General features: G+C 41.4%; 2 protein-coding genes across 2 annotated transcripts in view; both read right to left on the minus strand.

Annotated features, from left to right (window-relative positions):
• Window positions 1-5,830: 5,830 nt before the first annotated feature.
• Window positions 5,831-13,942, minus strand: LOC139174336 (protein NKG7-like). The gene is made up of 5 exons (XM_070764633.1): window positions 13,932-13,942; window positions 12,417-12,640; window positions 11,560-11,709; window positions 7,275-7,409; window positions 5,831-5,871 (listed from the first exon to the last, which is right to left on the minus strand). The coding sequence occupies exons 1-5, from the start codon at window positions 13,940-13,942 to the stop codon at window positions 5,831-5,833; spliced, it is 561 nt and encodes a 186-aa protein (XP_070620734.1).
• A 3,810-nt stretch (window positions 13,943-17,752) lies between these two features.
• The window catches only part of LOC139174337 (protein NKG7-like), a gene marked incomplete at its 5' end in the record, with an annotated part of 6,679 nt that continues 5,888 nt past the window's right edge, over window positions 17,753-18,543 (minus strand). The window contains one exon of the mRNA XM_070764634.1: window positions 17,753-17,796. Within this exon, the coding sequence (XP_070620735.1) occupies window positions 17,753-17,796 (44 nt within the window). The remainder of the gene's footprint in view (window positions 17,797-18,543) is intronic.

Here is an 18,543-nt window from a genome sequence, read left to right on the forward strand (position 1 = left end):
TGTAAGGGGATCACAAACTCCCTCCTCCTGCTTGTTACACCTCTAGCTATGCAGCCAAGCATCCTACTTGCTTTTCCTACTGCCCGACCACACTGCTCACCCATGTTGAGACTGTCAAAAATCACGACCCCTAAATCCTTCTCTTCTGAAGTTTTTGCTAACACAGAACTGCCAATGCAATACTCAGGAACATCCCTTCCAGTACTGCTATAATGTTAGGTTGCATTTATTTGTCCATTCAACTTCAAAAACACACCTTGTTACTTTACCACTCTTCCTAGAATGTAGTCTAGGGCAGTGTTTCCCAACCTTGGCAACTTGAAGATATTTGGACTTCAACTCCCAGAATTCCCAACTGGGTGTTGAAATCCCAATAACTTCAAGTTGCGAAGGTTGGGAAACACTGCTCTAGAGCAAGGTGACCAGATTTTAACATTGGTAAAGAGGGACACCATGGACTGGACAACTTGCTTTGCAGGACTTGTGACAAAAAGCATTCTGTGGCCTAAAATAAGAAAATGAAAAGTGAAGGACCATAGCTCTTTCTAGCCCACTCTTGGTTATGTAGACTAGTTATGGTTAGCTCTGGCCCAGCTCCTGCCCCAAGGACTGTGGATGTGGGGGAGACATCCACATGCTGCAGGCCTGTTTTGCCCCCGGTGGAATCTGCTGATGAAGGCTCCTCTGACCAAGAAGACATGAGTGACAGGGAGGAGGAGAGTGTGGCAGACAGCTCAGAAGGAGATCAATTATCTAGCTCCTCCTTGGATTCAGAACAAGAGTTAATGATACAGCCACGCATGCGGAGAGCGATGCATAGGCAACAACAACTGAGAGATTATTATCAAAGAAAATGAGGCCACCTGTGGTTGGGTGGAGCTGTGGTCATTAGTGAGGCTGCTATAAATAGCAACCTGTGGGTTTGGCCATTGTGGAGGATTATCTGATCGTTGTGTTTCGTGACTGCTTTACTGACTTTGCCCTTTGGTGTGCTGATTTTTCCCTGCTTTGAAACTAAACCACAGCAAAGTGTGTGTCACTTTGTGAAAGAAGGACTGTGAATTGTCTCACAGCTGCAAGCTAAGTATCACAGAACTGATAAGGGACTTGTACAAATTACCAGTTTGTTTGAAGACCAGTGCTCTTTGCTATCCCAAAAGAGGGCTTAGTTTAAGTGAATTTTCATTATAAAGAACATTGTTTTGAATTTTCAAACGTGTGTGTGTCTGAAATTTGTACCTGTGAATTTTTGGGAGGAATGTGCCAGAGAGCCCAACAGAACATTATCTAATTAAGAAAGGCTTGAAATGACTTACCTACCTGGCAACAAGTTTTCCAAAATCATGAGTTATCTTGAGGAATTAGTACGCCACTCCTTGTTTTTTCAGTGGGTGAAAGATACATCTAAACAGTAACTTATTTCTATAGCTGTTGTAAAAAAAAAAAAGGGTGTGCGTGGGTCTTTTTGTGTTTGTGCGTAATGAAACCAGTGAAGGGCTACCAAATTTTTTACTACCACACTGTGGGCGTGGCTTGTGCAGGACGCCCTGCATTTTCTTTCAATATCTTTCAGTGCAAATTGGATGTTCTGGGATGGAGCTCCATTTTCACTACTCCACTGTGTTCCCCCTCATCCGGGCAGTAGCCTACCCTGTCAGCGAAGCAGTGGAAGTGATGTGTCGGGGCCTGGAGGCTGTTGGGGCCTGGATGGGTGTCAACAAACTCAAACTCAACCCAGACAAGACGGAGTGGCTGTGGGTCTTGACTCCCAAGGACAATTCCATCTGTCCGTCCATTACCCTGGGGGGAGAATCATTTACCCCCTCAGAGAGGGTTCGCAACTTGGGCGTCCTCCTCGTTCTACAGCTCACATTAGAGAAACATCTTTCAGCTGTGGCGAGGGGGGCGTTCGCCCAGGCTTGCCTTGTGCACCAGTTGCGGCCCTACCTGGACCGGGACTCACTGCTCACAGTCACTCATGCCCTCATCACCTCGAGGCTCGACTACTGTAATGCTCTCTACATGGGGCTACCTTTGAAAAGTGTTCGGAAACTTCAGATCGTGCAGAATGCAGCTGCGAGAGCAATCATGGGCTTTCCCAAATATGCCCATGTTACACCAACACTCCGCAGTCTGCATTGGTTGCCGATCAGTTTCCGGTCACAATTCAAAGTGTTGGTTATGACCTATAAAGCCCTTCATGGCACCGGACCAGATTATCTCAGGGACCGCCTTCTGCCGCACGAATCCCAGCGACCAGTTAGGTCCCACAGAGTTGGCCTTCTCCGGGTCCCGTCAACTAAACAATGCCGCTTGGTGGGACCCAGGGGAAGAGCCCTCTCTGTGGCGGCCCTGGCCCTCTGGAACCAACTCCCCCCCAGAGATCAGAATTGCCCCCACCATCCTTGCCTTTCGTAAGCTACTTAAAACCCACCTCTGCCGCCAGGCATGGGGGAATTAAGATTTCTTCTCCCCCTCGGCCGTTAAAATTGGGGTTTTAATTCGCTTTTAGTATTGGATTATTATTGTATATTGTTTATGATTGTTGTTAGCCATGCCGAGTTTTCAGAGAGGGGTGGCATATAAATCTAATGAAACTTGAAACTTGAATGAAACTAACATAGCCCAGTATTAAATACAAATTAATGCAAGATAAAAGATGTCAGGGGGGAAATGGGTCTACCCAACTGGAAAATATACCATCAAGCAACAAATTTAACCTGGTTGAAAGAATGGGTTCAATCAATTAATAAATAAATAAAAGAGTATTAACTGTTGAAGGGCATGACTACAGTTTGGGTGGCACAAAATCTCTATCCAAAGAAAATAAAATTCACAACTAGTTTGGAACACACCCTATTACAGGGATATTGATAAAAGATTGGTTAGATATTAGGAAAAGAATTTACACTCAAATTCCAAAATGGATATCACAATTGGAAGCTGTGATCCACCCCAACTTATTAAACTTAAATAATAAAATTGTATATAAGTAACAATTGGATGAACAAAACAAACTTAAAATGAGGGAAAATTTGGCTGGAGATAGTTTAAAGATCAATTAGTGACCGTACTCCCAAATATACAATAAATATATAATAGATTTGGTAAAATTTGGTTTACAAACAAATTATCAAGAAATAGACAACTTTATTGGACCCTGAAGGGGGAAAAATGATGTCTGGTGGCCAGGACATACTGGAACAAAGTTCAAACTTAATTAAAAGAAATTATATCAATTAATGTAGAATTAAAACTGGAATTATTTCTCTTAGGTATACAGTGATCCCTCGATTTTCGCGATCTCGATCTTCGCGAAACGCTATATCGCGATTTTTCAAAAAATATTAATTAAAAATATTTTCCCACCCGATGACGTCACTCTCTTCCTTTCTCATCTTTCTTTCTCTCTCTCTTTCTCTATCTTGCTTCTTCCTCTCTCACACTCTCTTCCTCCCTCTCTCATCTCTTTCTTTCCTTCTCTCTCTTTCTCTATCTCTCGCCCTCTTGCTCTTGAGCGGCGGGCGGCGGGCAGGCGGGCGAGCGGCGGGCGGGTAGCAGTGAGGAGCCGAAGATCGGGGTTTCCCCTTTGCATGGGTGGCGGGGAAGACCCAGGGAAGGTTCCTTCGGCCGCCCAGCAGCTGATCTGTTCTGCAGCGCCGCAGCAGCGAGGAGCCGAAGATCGGGGTTTCCCCTTTGCGTGGGCGGCGGGGAAACCCCGATCTTCGGCTCCTCGCTGCTGCCGTGCTGCCGAGCAGATCAGCTGCTGGGCGGCCGAAGGAACCTTCCCTGGGTCTTCCCCGCCGCCCACGCAAACTCCACCATCTGCGCATGTGCAGCCATGGAAAAAGGGCACGCATGCGCAGATGGTGTTTTTACTTCCGCACCACTACATCGCGAAAAATCGATTATCGCGAGGGGTCTTGGAACGGAACCCTCGCGATAATCGAGGGATCACTGTATTAGACCAAAAGATAAACAAAGACAATCAATACTTGATAATTCATATAACAACTGCGGCAAGAATTTGTTATGCACAATTCTGGAAAAAGGAAACAGCTCCCACTAATCTATTGACAATAAATAAAATACTTGAAGTGAATAGACTTACAATGCAAATAAAAGAAAAAGACGGAACAGATTACTATAAAATTTGGGATAAATGGTACAAATGGCTAAATAGAGTGAAAGAAATAAAATAATAAAAGCAGTATAGAGATGATATTAATGAGATGGAAAAGTGTAAAATTGAAGACTGTTTATTATGGAAATTTATTTATTTATTTTATTTATTCGATTTTCATGACACCCTCCTCCTTAGACTCAGGGCGGCTTGCAACATGTTAGCAATAGCTTTTTTGGTTTTTTAACAGAGCCAGCCTATTGCCCCCACAATATGGGTCCTCATTTTACCCACCTCGGAAGGATGGAAGGCTGAGTCAACCTTGAGCCGGTAATGAGATTTGAACCGCCGACCTACAGATCTACAGTCAGCTTTAGTGGCCTGCAGTACAGCACTCCACCTGCTGCGCCACCCCGGCTCTGATGTGAACTATAGATAGCATAGATAGCATAAATTGTTTAACTTTAATAAACTTCATACCAATTGCAATTTAATGTAAATAGTTATCAATCATTAACTATAAGAACGATAATATGTTAAACAATGTGAATAACTGCATATGATACAGAATGATATATGTAAGACTATCATGAGAGAAATTATATGAGAGAAATAGGATATTTCCCTTTTTAAAAATTTCATAAATATTTTCATATTTTTCTATTTTTTGTCATTATTGTTAAGTTTTGGTGTTGTAATTTTGATATAGCATATGTTTTTTAAAAAATTCTCAATAAAAATTTAATTTAGTTTTCTTTAAAAAAAATTTAAATCCTCTAAAAGAGGGGCCCTGGCCCTTATTCTGTTAAAGAAATGTTATTGGCTGTTCTTAATTGTCAGGCTTTGATTTAGCTCCACTTAGTCAGAGGGCAGACAGAAAAGTTCATAGGACATATTTAGTATATTTCCAACTGCAGCACAGGGCTACTGCAATGATGACCTCTAGTTCTAGCATGGGCTACTGTTCTGTCTGGGTGCCCCCAGACTTCAACAACAACTGAAAAAAGCAGCCAGACACGCTGGTAAAAACAAAGGTACTTTATAGTTGGGAAAACAAACACAGCGACAAAACTGTTCTTACAAACAGGGTTGTTAGGAGGCTTCACAGCAGAGTCATGATGGCCAGACAATACAACAAACTTCTTGCTGGCACACACACCTCTGTAGAGAATAAGACCCACGCCTCCCCCCAAGGTTTCAGCTTTCAAGGCCACAAGCCAGAATCAGAGACGCCAAAGAGCACAGCCAGATCGCAGGACTCCCAAAGATAATACTCCACAATTACAGGAAGGGTGGGCCTGCCTTTTCAGCCTTTCTGGGGAGAACCACACCCAAACCCAGCTGTTGCCTATTTAGTGCTGGAAATACCTGGCTAATTGTCCCCTTCGCTGGGCTGCTCTTCTCTGCCTTAGATCAATTATGGCTTGTGCATCCTCAGCTAAGGACTCCAGGCTGCTTGCTGGGGAGAGCTCCATCCCAGGGGACTCAGGCTGTTCTCCCTCTCCCTCGGCCTGATATTCCTCCTCCCCGTCTGCCTGGGCCTCCTCCTCCTGTTCCTCATCCTCCCCCTCTGAGCATGGAGCCAGCAGAGGTTCAGCCGTTCCCTGAGGAGCCTCAGACGGAATCACAACAGGCTACGTTTTATCTACCCAAGGCAACCAATCAATTGAGCAATCCTTGGTGACTATCATGGCTAGTTGGACAGAATCACTGGAAGAGAATTCGATGCGTCTTCTTCAGTAAAGCACCTGAGGGGGGAAAGAGAAAGAAATTAATTTCAGACTAAGCTGAGACTCATCCAAATTAGTTCTAATTGTTCATAAAGTTTATAAAGTTCCCATACTGGGGGTGTAACGCCTTACACACACACACACACACACACATACACACACACCCCTCTGGTACCTTCCTCCCAGGGATGGGCTACTGGCCGGACGGGGGACGAAGACGATGCAGTGGGTAGCAAAAATGGAGCTCCACCCAATTTGCACTGAAAGATGTTGAAAGAAAATGCAGGGCGTCCTGCATAAGCCACGCCCACAGTGTGGTAGTAAAAAAAATTGGTAGCCCTTCACTGCTCCCTCCCATTGCAACATTTGGATCAGAACACAAACTTGCTTCCAGAAGAAATCCAGGGGTTCTGTTACTGAACAAAGACTTAGTTTGCTGCTAAAATATTAGCTTTGGTTGCTAAGTGGTTTTCTCCTTATTCTTCAGCTTTTACTAAATTGATGCCCAGCATACATTATATTGGTGCTCCTGCACACTATACACTCCTGGTTGAATTTTGTATTGATTAAACAAAAACTGCTAATCACATTTATTTTATTCCAGTTGCATTAAAAAAAACCTATATCCTGGCTTTTCTTCTAGTCTGTCTATCTGTCTGTCTATCAGTCTACCTACCTACCTACCTACATCTATCTATCTGTCTGTCTGTCTGTCTGTCTGTCTGTCTATCTATCTATCTACCTACCTACCTACCTACATCTATCTATCTATCTATCTATCTATCTATCTATCTATCTATCTATCTCTATCTATCTATCTATCTATCTATCTATCTATCTCATCTGTCTATCTATCTATCTATCTATCTATCTATCTCTATCTATCTATCTATCTCATCTGTCTATCTATCTATCTATCTATCTATCTATCTCTATCTATCTATCTATCTATCTATCTATCTCTCATCTGTCTATCTACCTATCTATCTATCTCATCTGTCTGTCTATCTATCTATCTATCTATCTATCTATCTCTATCTATCTATCTATCTATCTATCTATCTATCTCTCTCTCTCTCTCTCTCTCTCTATCTCTCTCTATCTATCTATCTATCTATCTATCTCTATCTATCTATCTATCTATCTATCTCTATCTCTATCTCTATCTCTATCTCTATATCTATCTATCTATCTATCTATCTATCTATCTATCTATCTATCTATCTATCTCTCTCTCTCTCTCTCTCTCTCTATCTCTATCTATCTATCTATCTATCTATCTATCTATCTATCTATCTATCTATCTATCTATCTATCTATCAGTCTACCTACCCACCCAACCCACCCACCCACCTTTTTCCTTTCCTTTCACTCTAAGCAGATGGCCATTAAGATGGGCCCTAGCAGATGTCCTGGCTCACCTGTTATGATGAACATTGGAATGCAAGCCCAGGCCAAGCTGTAGGAGGAGCCAAAGATGATTAAATGCTGTGAATAAGGCCTGCTGTTCCTGTACATATACGTGAATATGCAGATGCCAAAGAAGAAGAGAGTACCTAGGGCAAAAAAGAAGACAATGAGGGAGAGGGGGAGAGAAGAAGAAGAAGAAGAAGAAGAAGAAGAAGAAGAAGAAGAAGAAGAAGAAGAAGAAAAAGAAAAGAAGAAGAAGAAGAAGAAGAAGAAAAGAAGGAGAAGAAGGAGAAGGAGAAGAAGAAGAAGAAGAAGAAGAAGAAGAGAAGGAGGAGGAGGAGGAGAAGAAAAAGAAAAGAAGAAGAAAAGAAGGAGAAGAAGAAGAAGAAGAAGGAGAAGGAGAAGAAGAAGAAGAAGAAAAGAAGAGAAGGAGGAGGAGGAGGAGAAGAAGAAAAGAAGAAGAAGAAGAAGAAAAGAAGGAGGAGAAGGAGAAGGAGAAGGAGAAGGAGAAGGAGAAGGAGAAGAAGAAGAAGAAGAAGAAGAAGAAGAAGAAGAAGAAGAAGAAGAAGAAGAAGAAGAAGAAGAAGAAGGTGGTCCCAGAGATATTCTGGTCTGATGCCATGAAAGTCTTTATAGGTCATAACCAACACTTTGAATTGTGACCGGAAATTGATCAGCAACCAATGCAGACTGCGGAGTGTTGGAGTAACATGGGCATACCTTGGGAAGCCCATGATTGCTCTCGCAGCTGCATTCTGCACGACCTGAAGTTTCTGAACACTTTTCAAAGGTATCTTCATGTAGAGAGCATTACAATAGTCGAATCTCGAGGTGATGAGGGCATGAGTGACTGTGAGCAGTGACTCCCGGTCCAAATAGGGCAGCAACTGGTGCACCAGGCGAACCTGGGCAAACGCCCCCCTCGCCACAGCTGAAAGGTGGTTCTCTAATGTGAGCTGTGGATCGAGGAGGACGCCCAAATTGCGGACCCTCTCTGAGGGGGTCAGTGATCCCCCCCCAGGGTTATGGACGGACAGATGGAATTGTCCTTGGGAGACTTCTGGAGGCAAACTGTTCCACTGGTTAATTGTCCTCCCTGTTAGGAAGTTTCTCCTTAATTCCAGGTTGCTTCTCTCCTTGATTAGTCCATTGTTTCTTTTCCTGCCCTCTGGTGCTTAGGGAAATGAACTGACCCCCTCCCCCCATCCCCATGGCAGCCTCTCAAATACTGCTATCATATCTCAAGTTCAAATAGTATTTGAAGCGATGCTGTTCCCCTCCTGGAGGTAACATTGAAATTCAGGGCTGCTCCAGGTTGGGGGCAACGTGCCTACGAATACCATCTCAAGAATAATAGTCTGTGAATTAGAAACATAGAATTTATGATTGTGCAGAAATGGATAGGCTCACCCAAAAACTTAAAAATAAAGAAGATTCGAGATTCTATAAGAATTGGGAAAATTTTTGCGACTGGGTAAAAATCAAAAAACAAATGGAGAAAGAAAAAAAAGACAAGGAAACAACACAAATTGTAGATCAAAAATACATTAACGGATAGTGGAGAAACCTTTATAGCGACATAACATAAAACTCTGAACGGTTTTATCGGATTATTATGAACACCTTGACAACACAGACAACACAGTATCAACAGTAGAGACCTTCAAATTTCTAGGTTCTATCATATCTCAAGACCTAAAATGGTCACCTAACATCAAAAACATCATCAAAAAAGCACAACAAAGAATGTTCTTTCTGCACCAGCTCAGGAAGCTCAAACTGCCCAAGGAGCTGCTGATTCAGTTCTACAGAGGAATCATTGAGTCTGTCATCTGCACCTCTATAACTGTCTGGTTTGGTGCTGCAACCCAACAGGACCGACACAGACTTCAGAGGATAATCAGAATTGCAGAAAAAACAATTGCTGCCAATCTGCCTTCCATTGAGGACCTGTATACTGCACGAGTCAAAAAGAGGGCGGGTAAAATATTTACTGACCCCTCACATCCTGGACACAAATTGTTTCAACTCCTACCCTCAAAACGTCGCTACAGAGTACTGCACACCAAGACAACTAGACACAAGAACAGTTTTTTCCCAAACGCCATCACTCTACTAAACAAATAATTCCCTCAAAACTGTCAGACTTTCTACTAAATCTGCACTTCTATTCTACTAGTTTTTCTCATCATTCCTATCACCCATTTCCTCCCATGTTGACTGTATGACTGTAACTTGTTGCGTATATCCTAAGATTTTTATTAATATTGCTTCTTCATTGCTTATTTGACCCCTATGACAATCATTAAGTGTTGTATCACATGATTCTTGACAAATGTATATTTTATTTTATGTACGTTGAGAGCATCTGCACCAAGACAAATTCCTTGTGTGTCCAATCACACTTGGCCAATAAAATTCTATTCTATTCTATTCTATCAACCCAATATGACTTTATCTCAAGTGTAATCTAGAAATGTATTGATAAAAATAAAACAACAACAGAAAAACAAAAAACAACAAAAACCTCTGCACCCATATGCCGCCCAATTAGTAATTTAAAGCTTTCAGAACTGTTGCAGTTCACTGGGGGGGAGGGGGAGGGAAGGAAGAGTCAGAGGACTTAAATGATAACAAATTTTCCATAATTGGTTCTGGGTTTGATATGTATACTGACTGGATAAAGTTCAATTGAACAGAATAATCATATTACACTTGCGAGTATATGTTATCATAATGATGGCAATGAAGAGATATTTACTCTTCCTCCCTTTGTACATACTTTTCTTTTTGTAAACTAATAAAAATTATTTTTAAAAAAAGAAAGAAAGAAACATAGAAGTCTGACGGCAGAAAAAGACCTCATGGTCCATCTAGTCTGCCCTTGTACTATTTTCTGTATTTTATCTTAGGATGGATATATGTTTATCCCAGGCATGTTTAAATTCAGTTACTGTGGATTTATCTACGACATCTGCTGGAAGTTTGTTCCAAGGATCTACTACTCTTTCAGTCAAATAATATTTTCTCATGTTGCTTTTGATCTTTCCCCCAACTAACTTCAGATTGTGTCCCCTTGTTCTTGTGTTCACTTTCCTATTAAAAACACTTCCCTCCTGAACCTTATTTAACCCTTTAACATATTTAAATGTTTCGATCATGTCCCCCCTTTTCCTTCTGTCCTCCAGACTCTACAGATTGAGTTCATGAAGTCTTTCCTGATACGTTTTATGCTTAAAACCTTCCACCATTCTTGTAGCCCGTCTTTGGACCCGTTCAGTTTTGTCAATATCTTTTTGTAGGCGAGGTCTCCAGAACTGAATTCATTTATTTATTTTTATTTTTGTTTTGTCACGTATCTATTGGTGGTACACAAAGATATAATATTTATATACATGATAGTAGTAAAAGAGAAACATTAGGACAGGGGACGGAAGGCACGCTGGTGCACTTATGCATGCCCCTTACTGACCACTTAGGAATCAGGAGAGGTCAACAGCAGATAATCAATTTACTTCAATTTACTTTAATCAATTTGTATTTATATGTATATGTATTTGTATTTGTATTTGTATTGTATTTATTGGATTTGTATGCCGCCCCTCTCCGTAGACTCGGGGCGGCTAACAACAGCAGTAAAACAGTACAACAAAATCCAATATTAAAAAACAGTTAAAAACCCATTATATAAAAACCAGTCATACATACAAACATACCATGCATAAAATTGTAAAGGCCTAGGGGGAAAGTGTATCTTAGTTCCCCCATGCCTGGCGGCAGAGGTAGGTATTAAGCAGCTTACAAAAGGCAAGGAGGGTGGGGGCAATTCTAATCTCTGGGGGGAGTTGGTTCCAGAGGGTCGGGGCTGCCACAGAGAAGGCTCTTCCTCTGGGTCCCGCCAAGCGATATTGTTTGGTTGACGGGACCCGGAGAAGGCCAACTCTGTGGGACTTAACTGGTCGCTGGGATTCGTGCAGCAGAAGGCGGTCCCGGAGATATTCTGGTCCGGTGCCATGAAGGGCTTTATAGGTCATAACCAACACTTTGAATTGTGACCGGAAACTGATCGGCAACCAATGCAGACTGTGGAGTGTTGGTGTAACATGGGCATATTTGGGGAAGATTTAATAATAATCAATTTACTTCAAAAAGTTTTCCAAATCAGCAATTATCATCCTGCATGGGTTCATAAAGTCCAACGCGAAGAAGAGTATTTTATGGCCCATCTTAAATCACTTTTCGCTCAACCTAAAATAAAAAGTAAAATAAAAATGGAGGAAACTCGAGCACTGTTACCTGCTGTGATACTGAAGATAGAGGAGAGCGAGATCAGGGAGACTGAGTTGACTTGGGTACGAACGAAAGATAAACAGATGCAGCACCAAGCCAAGAAGCCACAGATTGTCCCAAGTATGAGCAAAGTCCTGGTAGCATGGACAAACCATGCTGGGAGCCAGGGAGAAAGAAGGTAAGAAAAGCATTAGGCCGTGGACGGTTCAAAAATGGACGGATTCTCTTTATCCCACCTTCACGAAAACAGGTTAAATTTTGCCATCAGCAAAACCTCCAGAGAAGTATGTTGGGAAATACTTGGGAAGCTCTATGTCGTATCTTTGTGGGGTCTCCAGCAAATTATTTTATTGTTAAACTCTTTTAGCAAAGTTGCTTTCGTGGCAAATTCTAACAGCAAAAAAATAAGAAAGAAAATCCCATGCACATCCCATGAAAATTATGCATTTAACTCTTAAATACTTAATAAAACCCAAGCATGCAATAAATACTTCAATAAAAGTATTCAATAAATTAACTTCTAAGAAGAGAGGGGTAATTGTAACCCCTACTATGTGTTTAAATGTTTGTATGTTTGTGTGTGTTCTTTTATGAAAATTAATAAAGTTTTATTTTTAAAAAAGTATTCAATAAATGAGATATCGCTTCGAGTGCATGCACAGAAGCAAAATCTTGTGCAGGGGTGCACGCACACATGTCGGACGGAGGGTCCCATAGCGGTAGGAAAAAGTAATCTGAGCCCTTCGCTGCACAGAACAGAGGTAACATAAATGTATTTATATGTGACCTTGAGAGAATGTTAACCAGAGAGCTTGCATAATATTGCATGATGTTTGCACAATGTTCAAAGCAAGAAGTCTTACCTAGGTTAATTGGATAAAAGTTACAATTCGGATCTAAGCAAATGCTCCAGAGACCCCCGTGAATCAGACCATGAGGCGTACTTTCGGTCACCCAGTAAGGGGTGAACAAGGCTATCAGCATCAACATTAGACTTGCCGTGCAAAAAACCAGGCTGCTGAACCAGAGCGGTTGCGTCAGGAATCGAAAGTTGGTTTGAGAATACACCGATATGGTTGAGATAGTCCTAGGAAGGAAGAATAAAATAAAATAGAACAGAATAACACAGTTGGAAGGGACCTTGGAGGTCTTCTAGTCCAACCCCCTGCTTAGGCAGAAAACTCTACACCACTTCAGACAAATGGCCATACCATCTATTTTTAAAAACTTCCAGTGTTGGAGCATTCACAACTTCTGGAGGCAAGCTGTCCCACTGATTAATTGTTCTCTCAGAAAATTTCTCGTTGGTTCTAAGTTCCATGGAATTTGTAGAGTACTTCTCAACAGACAAAAAGAGAAACAGGAGTCTCCTCATTCGAGAAAAAAAGAAGAGGAAGAGGAAGTCACCAATAATTTTAGGTGATGTCCATTACTTAAGTAAAGTGGATGGATGGACTGACAAATAAACAAACAAACAAACAAATGAACAAATAAATCAATGGACACATGGATAAATGGATAAACAAACAAACAAACAGACAATACCAATACGTACTTGACTAAGTAGATAGATAGGTGGGTGGGTGGGTGGATGGATGACAGGCAGGCAGGCAGGCAGGTAATTGGGTTGATAGATAGATTAGATAGGCGGGTAGGTAGGTAGGTAGGTAGGTAGACTGACAAACAAACAAACAAACAAATGCACAAATAAATCAATGGATACATGGATAAATGGATAAACAAACAAACAAATAAACAGATAATACCAATACGTACCAATACGTACTTGACTAGATAGATAGATAGATAGATAGATAGATAGATAGATAGATAGATAGATAGATGGATAGATAGTGGGCGCGAATGCCCACACCCATAATTCAATGCCTGGGAAGGACAAAAACAGCTTCCTCTGCCCTCACGGAGGCCCTCTGGAGGCCGGAAATGTCCTGTTTCCCAACTTCTGGTAGGCCCAGTAGGCTCATGTTTCACCCTTCCCAGGCCCTCTGGCAGCCAAAAACGCCCTCTCAGAGCCTCTGTGTGAACCAAAAATCAGTTCATCAACAGGCACATGCACATTGGAGCTGAGCTAGGGCCACAGCTCACGCGCCAGCAGATATGGCTCTGCGTGCCACCTGTGGCACCCATGCCATAGGTTCACCATTGTTGGTCTAGAAGAATCAGAAGATGGATTAATACTATGTGGTCACAGAATGGTGCTTGAATTATGCGATCATGCCCCGATCACATCTGTCACATCAATTCACAATGTTGTATAGCGTCACATGGCCTTTATATCCCATGTTTTCCACAACATGCTGTCCATTCTACACCTCCTTCCTTTTCGCATACCACAAGGTGTTGTCCTGTTGTCTTACCTGTCTACCATATTTATGTTTGGGGTTGACTCTGGAGAAGCACCAACCTGTTCAGAAATATACCCCGTTGCCTAGGAGACTACAGCTGACCCAGTCGCTGCCCAGCAACATAACATTTGACCAATCAGATTCTTGGTAAATTCTACATGTGGAAATTTAAACCAATCAGAAAAGCAACAGGGAAAATGGAAGTCTACCATTCGGGGCACGTTTGAAAATGGCAGGAGTCCATCCAGAATGAATTTTAAAAAGTATGAAATAAACATTAGAAAGTTGAATAAAACTCCAATAAACAAACTAAGATGAGTCCATCTGGATTGAAACAAAATTTCAATCATATGATTAGGAATTTTTTTTAAAAAGTATGAAATAAACATTAGAAAGTCTCCAATAAACAAACTGTTGAACGGATACACATGAAATTGGAATACTGAAACCTTTTCAAGATGTTAGAATCAATCCTAAAGAACAGAGAGCTTCTTGTGGGAAATGGCTCCTGTTTTGGTATTTATAGGACATCATAAATATGAGCAACTTTATGATTTCAAAAGCTGAACACCGTATGTTAATCTGTTTCATCTCTATTTGAAGTCAACTCAAATGAGGCACGAAAAGTAGTTCTTTTTGTTGTGGTTAGCTCTGGCCCAGCTCCTGCCCCAAGGACTGTGGATGTGGGGGAGACATCCACATGCTGCAGGCCTGCTTTGCCCCCGGTGGAATCTGCTGATGAAGGCTCCTCTGACCAAGAAGACATGAGTGACAGGGAGGAGGAGAGTGTGGCAGACAGCTCAGAAGGAGATCAATTCTCTAGCTCCTCCTTGGATTCGGAACAAGAGTTAATGATACAGCCACACATACGGAGAGCGATGCATAGGCAGCAACAACTGAGAGATTATTATCACCTGTGGTTGGGTGGGGCTGTGGTAATTAGTGAGGCTGCTATAAAGAGCAGCCTGTGGGTTTGGCCATTGTGGAGGATTATCTGATTGCTGTGTTTCGTGCCTGCTTTACTGACTTTGACCTTTGTGTGCTGATTTTCCCCCACTTTGAAACTAAACCAGAGCAAAGGGTGTTTCACTTTGTGAAAGAAGAAAGACTGTGAATTGCCTCACAGCTGCAAGCAAAGTATCACAGAACTGATAAGGGACTTGTACAAATTACCAGTTTGTTTGGAGACGAATGCTCTTTGCTATATCAAAAGAGGGCTTGGTTTAAGTGAATATTCATTATAAAGAACATTGTTTTGAATTTTCAAACGTGTGTGTGTCTGAAATTTGTACCTGTGAATTTTTGGGAGGATTCTACCAGAGAGCCCGACAGAACATCTTTTAATTATTATGTTTTCTTCCCACACTCTCTAGGGAACTTGTGATGACAATCACAGGAACTAAATCAGAGAAAGAACAACTAGGTCCATCTAACATGTCAAGATATGGTTTAATGAATCATGATTGTTTCAATAACACATGGTTGATTGTGTTGACACTCACTTTAAGCCAAAAACAAATTACGGTTGTTGTCTGTAAAGAATGCATCATGACCATCCATGAACTTTTTGACTAAGCAAATATCTAACCCGGATCTCTTCAAATCCTTTATATATCTTTATTATATATATTTTCCCAGACCCCCAAATCTTCAACCTTAGATTGTGTACAGTCGACCTCTCCCCTTTTCTAAGAGGTCTGTAAGGGGCGTGCATAAGCGCACCATTGTGCCTACCATCCCTCTCCGACTATCCTATTGTCTTCTTTTATCATTACTTGCTGTGTTATGTTTATATAAACTACTATCCTATACTTGGTTGATTAATAAATAAATAAAATAAACATCTCACCGTGCCACAGGGTTTTTTTGTTTGTTTGTTTTGAGGGGGGGAGAAGAAGTAATTGAACATACTTTAACATTGAAAAATTGCTTGATTTCAAACAAGACAGGCATGGTCTAAAACAGTGGTCCCCAAACTACGGCCCGCGGGCCACATGCAGCCCGCTGAGGCCATTTATGCGGCCCACCAGTGAGTGACAAGAGCACAGGGAAAAGAGAGAGAGAAAGAAAGAAAAGGGAAAGAGAGGGAGGGAAGGAGAAGTGGAGAGGAATGAAGGAGGGAAGGAAGGAAGGAAAGAAGGAAGGAAGGAGAAATGGAGGGAACAAGGAAGAAAGGAAGGAAGGAAGAATGAAATGAATGGAGGGACAGAGGAAGGAAGGACTGTTTGGGGGGTGTAATTTTTTTAAATTTTTCTTTCAACATACATTCAAACAACACAGTGTACCATCTAATTTCCCATGAATAAAATGTGGTATTTTGTTAGTAACTAATATCAATCATCAAAAAAGTTGCAAAAGGTTTTTTTTTCTAATTTTGTCATCCAGTTACATTCATTTTCTTTTAATTAAATTCCCTCCTTAATGTTCCTTCAAAAAGTGCAACACCAATTATATTTCTAACTTATTAACCATTATGCCAAAGTGCTTCCTTCTTTCTTTATACATTTTTCATAAGCCAAGAAAACCTTGTATAGCCAATCAGATGTTAACAAAAGAAAATTAAAAACAAAACATAAACATATATGAATTTCAGACCTTTCCCCCCCCTCTAAATAGTACGCTCCCGTTTTGTTTTTTACTTTAAAACAAGGTATGTGCAGTGTGCATAGGGATTTGTTCATAGTTTTGTTTTATAGTCCGGCCCTCCAACAGTCCGAGGGACAGTGAACTGGCCCCCTGTGTAAAAAGTTTGGGGCCCCTGGTCTAAAAGGATCTCAATAAAATCTGGAGTGGAGCAAGAAAGTTTAGGCAACCATCGGGCAAAATACATAGTTATGGAATTTTTATTGATAACAACTAACAAACAAAACCATATTCATATATGTTTTCATTGACAAATACAATCCGCCGTTAAACTGATCCCCACAAAGAGATATTTATATGCCAAATTCCTATGCATTTGCCTAGATCCTCAGACAACAATGGCTTAAGCAAAATGGACACCACTGTTCTGTTTTAAGTTGTCGCCTTTACCGCCATAGTTATACCACCATATGCTTACTCACTTACTCCTGAAGCTAATGCTCCTTCGGAAAACCTATACATTGTCGGTTGGAGAAAGGCTGAAATATTTCCTGCCTTGGCTCACTTCTGCCACAGTGAGTTGTAAGACAAATTTTTGAAGTGCGTGAAGACAAATGAAGTAGTATTTCCAATGACTGCCATGGAATAGCATCACATGTGCTTTGTTCTATCTGTCTCTTCCCTTCTCATGTCGTGGCTTCATCCCTCTCTGGTCCCTTATGACAGTGTTTCCCAACCTTGGCAACTTGAAGATATTTGGACTTCAACTCCCAGAATTCCACAGCCAGGGAATTCTGGGAGTTGAAGTCCAAATATCTTCAAGTTACCAAGGTTGGGAAACACTGCCTTATGATACCCAACGGGTGTGATATTAGCACGAGCCATTACTAAGCTGCAAGACAGAACTGGAAACCAAACCCCAGTTTCCAACTTAAAGCTCCTATTCCCCCCCTACACACCCTGATCATAGTTTCTGGGATGTCACAGCAAGCCATGGTCATTTCCAGCTATCATAAAACATCACAAGCCAGTGTCCTGTCAAGCTGGGAGAGAAGGCACCTGAAGGCCCTATATAGTCACAAATCATGGTCCAATTACATCAGAGAAATGGGACGCTTTCTTCATATATCCAGAATGAAGTTGCTTTGGCCCCAGCTAAATGCTCCAGGGCAAAATCGTTTCCATGATTACGAAGCCAGCAGATGTGCTACGTGTGACTTTTTAAAAAGTCTCAGTGGAAGGGAAGAAGGCTAGACTGAGATGATAGTTTTTTCAGTCAGCAAAAGTAGAATACCTGGGAGAGAAAGGGAGGGGGGGAAGAGTAATATAAACCATGTGTCAAAACCAGAGATAGTAATATGATTGATAGATTTTTAAAAGTTGCCTTATCTACACCTATCTATCTATCTATCTATCTATCTATCTATCTATCTATCTATCTATCATCGTCTGTCTGTCTGTCTGTCTGTCTGTCTGTCTGTCTGTCTGTCTGTCTGTCTGTCTGTCTGTCTGTCTGTCTGTCTGTCTATCTATCTATCTATCTATCTATCTATCTAGCTATCTAGCTATCTAGCTATCTAGCTATCTAGCTATCTAGCTATCTAGCTATCTAGCTATCTAGCTATCTAGCTATCTAGCTATCTAGCTATCTAGCTATCTAGCTATCTAGCTATCTAGCTATCTAGCTATCTAGCTATCTAGCTATCTAGCTATCTAGCTATCTAGCTATCTAGCTATCGTTGTGGTTGGCTCTGGCCCAGCTCCTGTCTCAGGGAATGGGGATGCAGGGAAAATTCAACATGTCACAGGCCTGTGTTATTGCCGACAGAATCAGATCAGAGTTTAGTTTCCTCGGATGAAGAAGGAGGTGGTAGTGACTCGGCAGAGGAGGGCTTGGCACACAGCCAAGGCAGTCAATCTTCCTTATCTTCCATTGATTCAGATGATGACATTTTGGACACACGCAAGCGCAGAATTATGCGTAGAAGAGACCAAAAAAGAACATATTACAGGAAATAAGGGAGGCCACCTGTGTTTGGGT

The sequence above is a fragment of the Erythrolamprus reginae genome, chromosome 11, assembly GCF_031021105.1.
Source record: "Erythrolamprus reginae isolate rEryReg1 chromosome 11, rEryReg1.hap1, whole genome shotgun sequence".
Lineage (NCBI taxonomy): Eukaryota > Metazoa > Chordata > Lepidosauria > Squamata > Dipsadidae > Erythrolamprus > Erythrolamprus reginae.

Coding starts and splice junctions, on each gene's coding strand:
- LOC139174336 (XM_070764633.1), bottom strand. Junction 11,710..12,416: donor CTTTTATCCAATTAACCTAG/GTAAGACTTCTT, acceptor CCTGGCTCCCAG/CATGGTTTGTCCATGCTACC. Junction 5,872..7,274: donor TCCAATGTTCATCATAACAG/GTGAGCCAGGAC, acceptor TTCCCCCCTCAG/GTGCTTTACTGAAGAAGACG.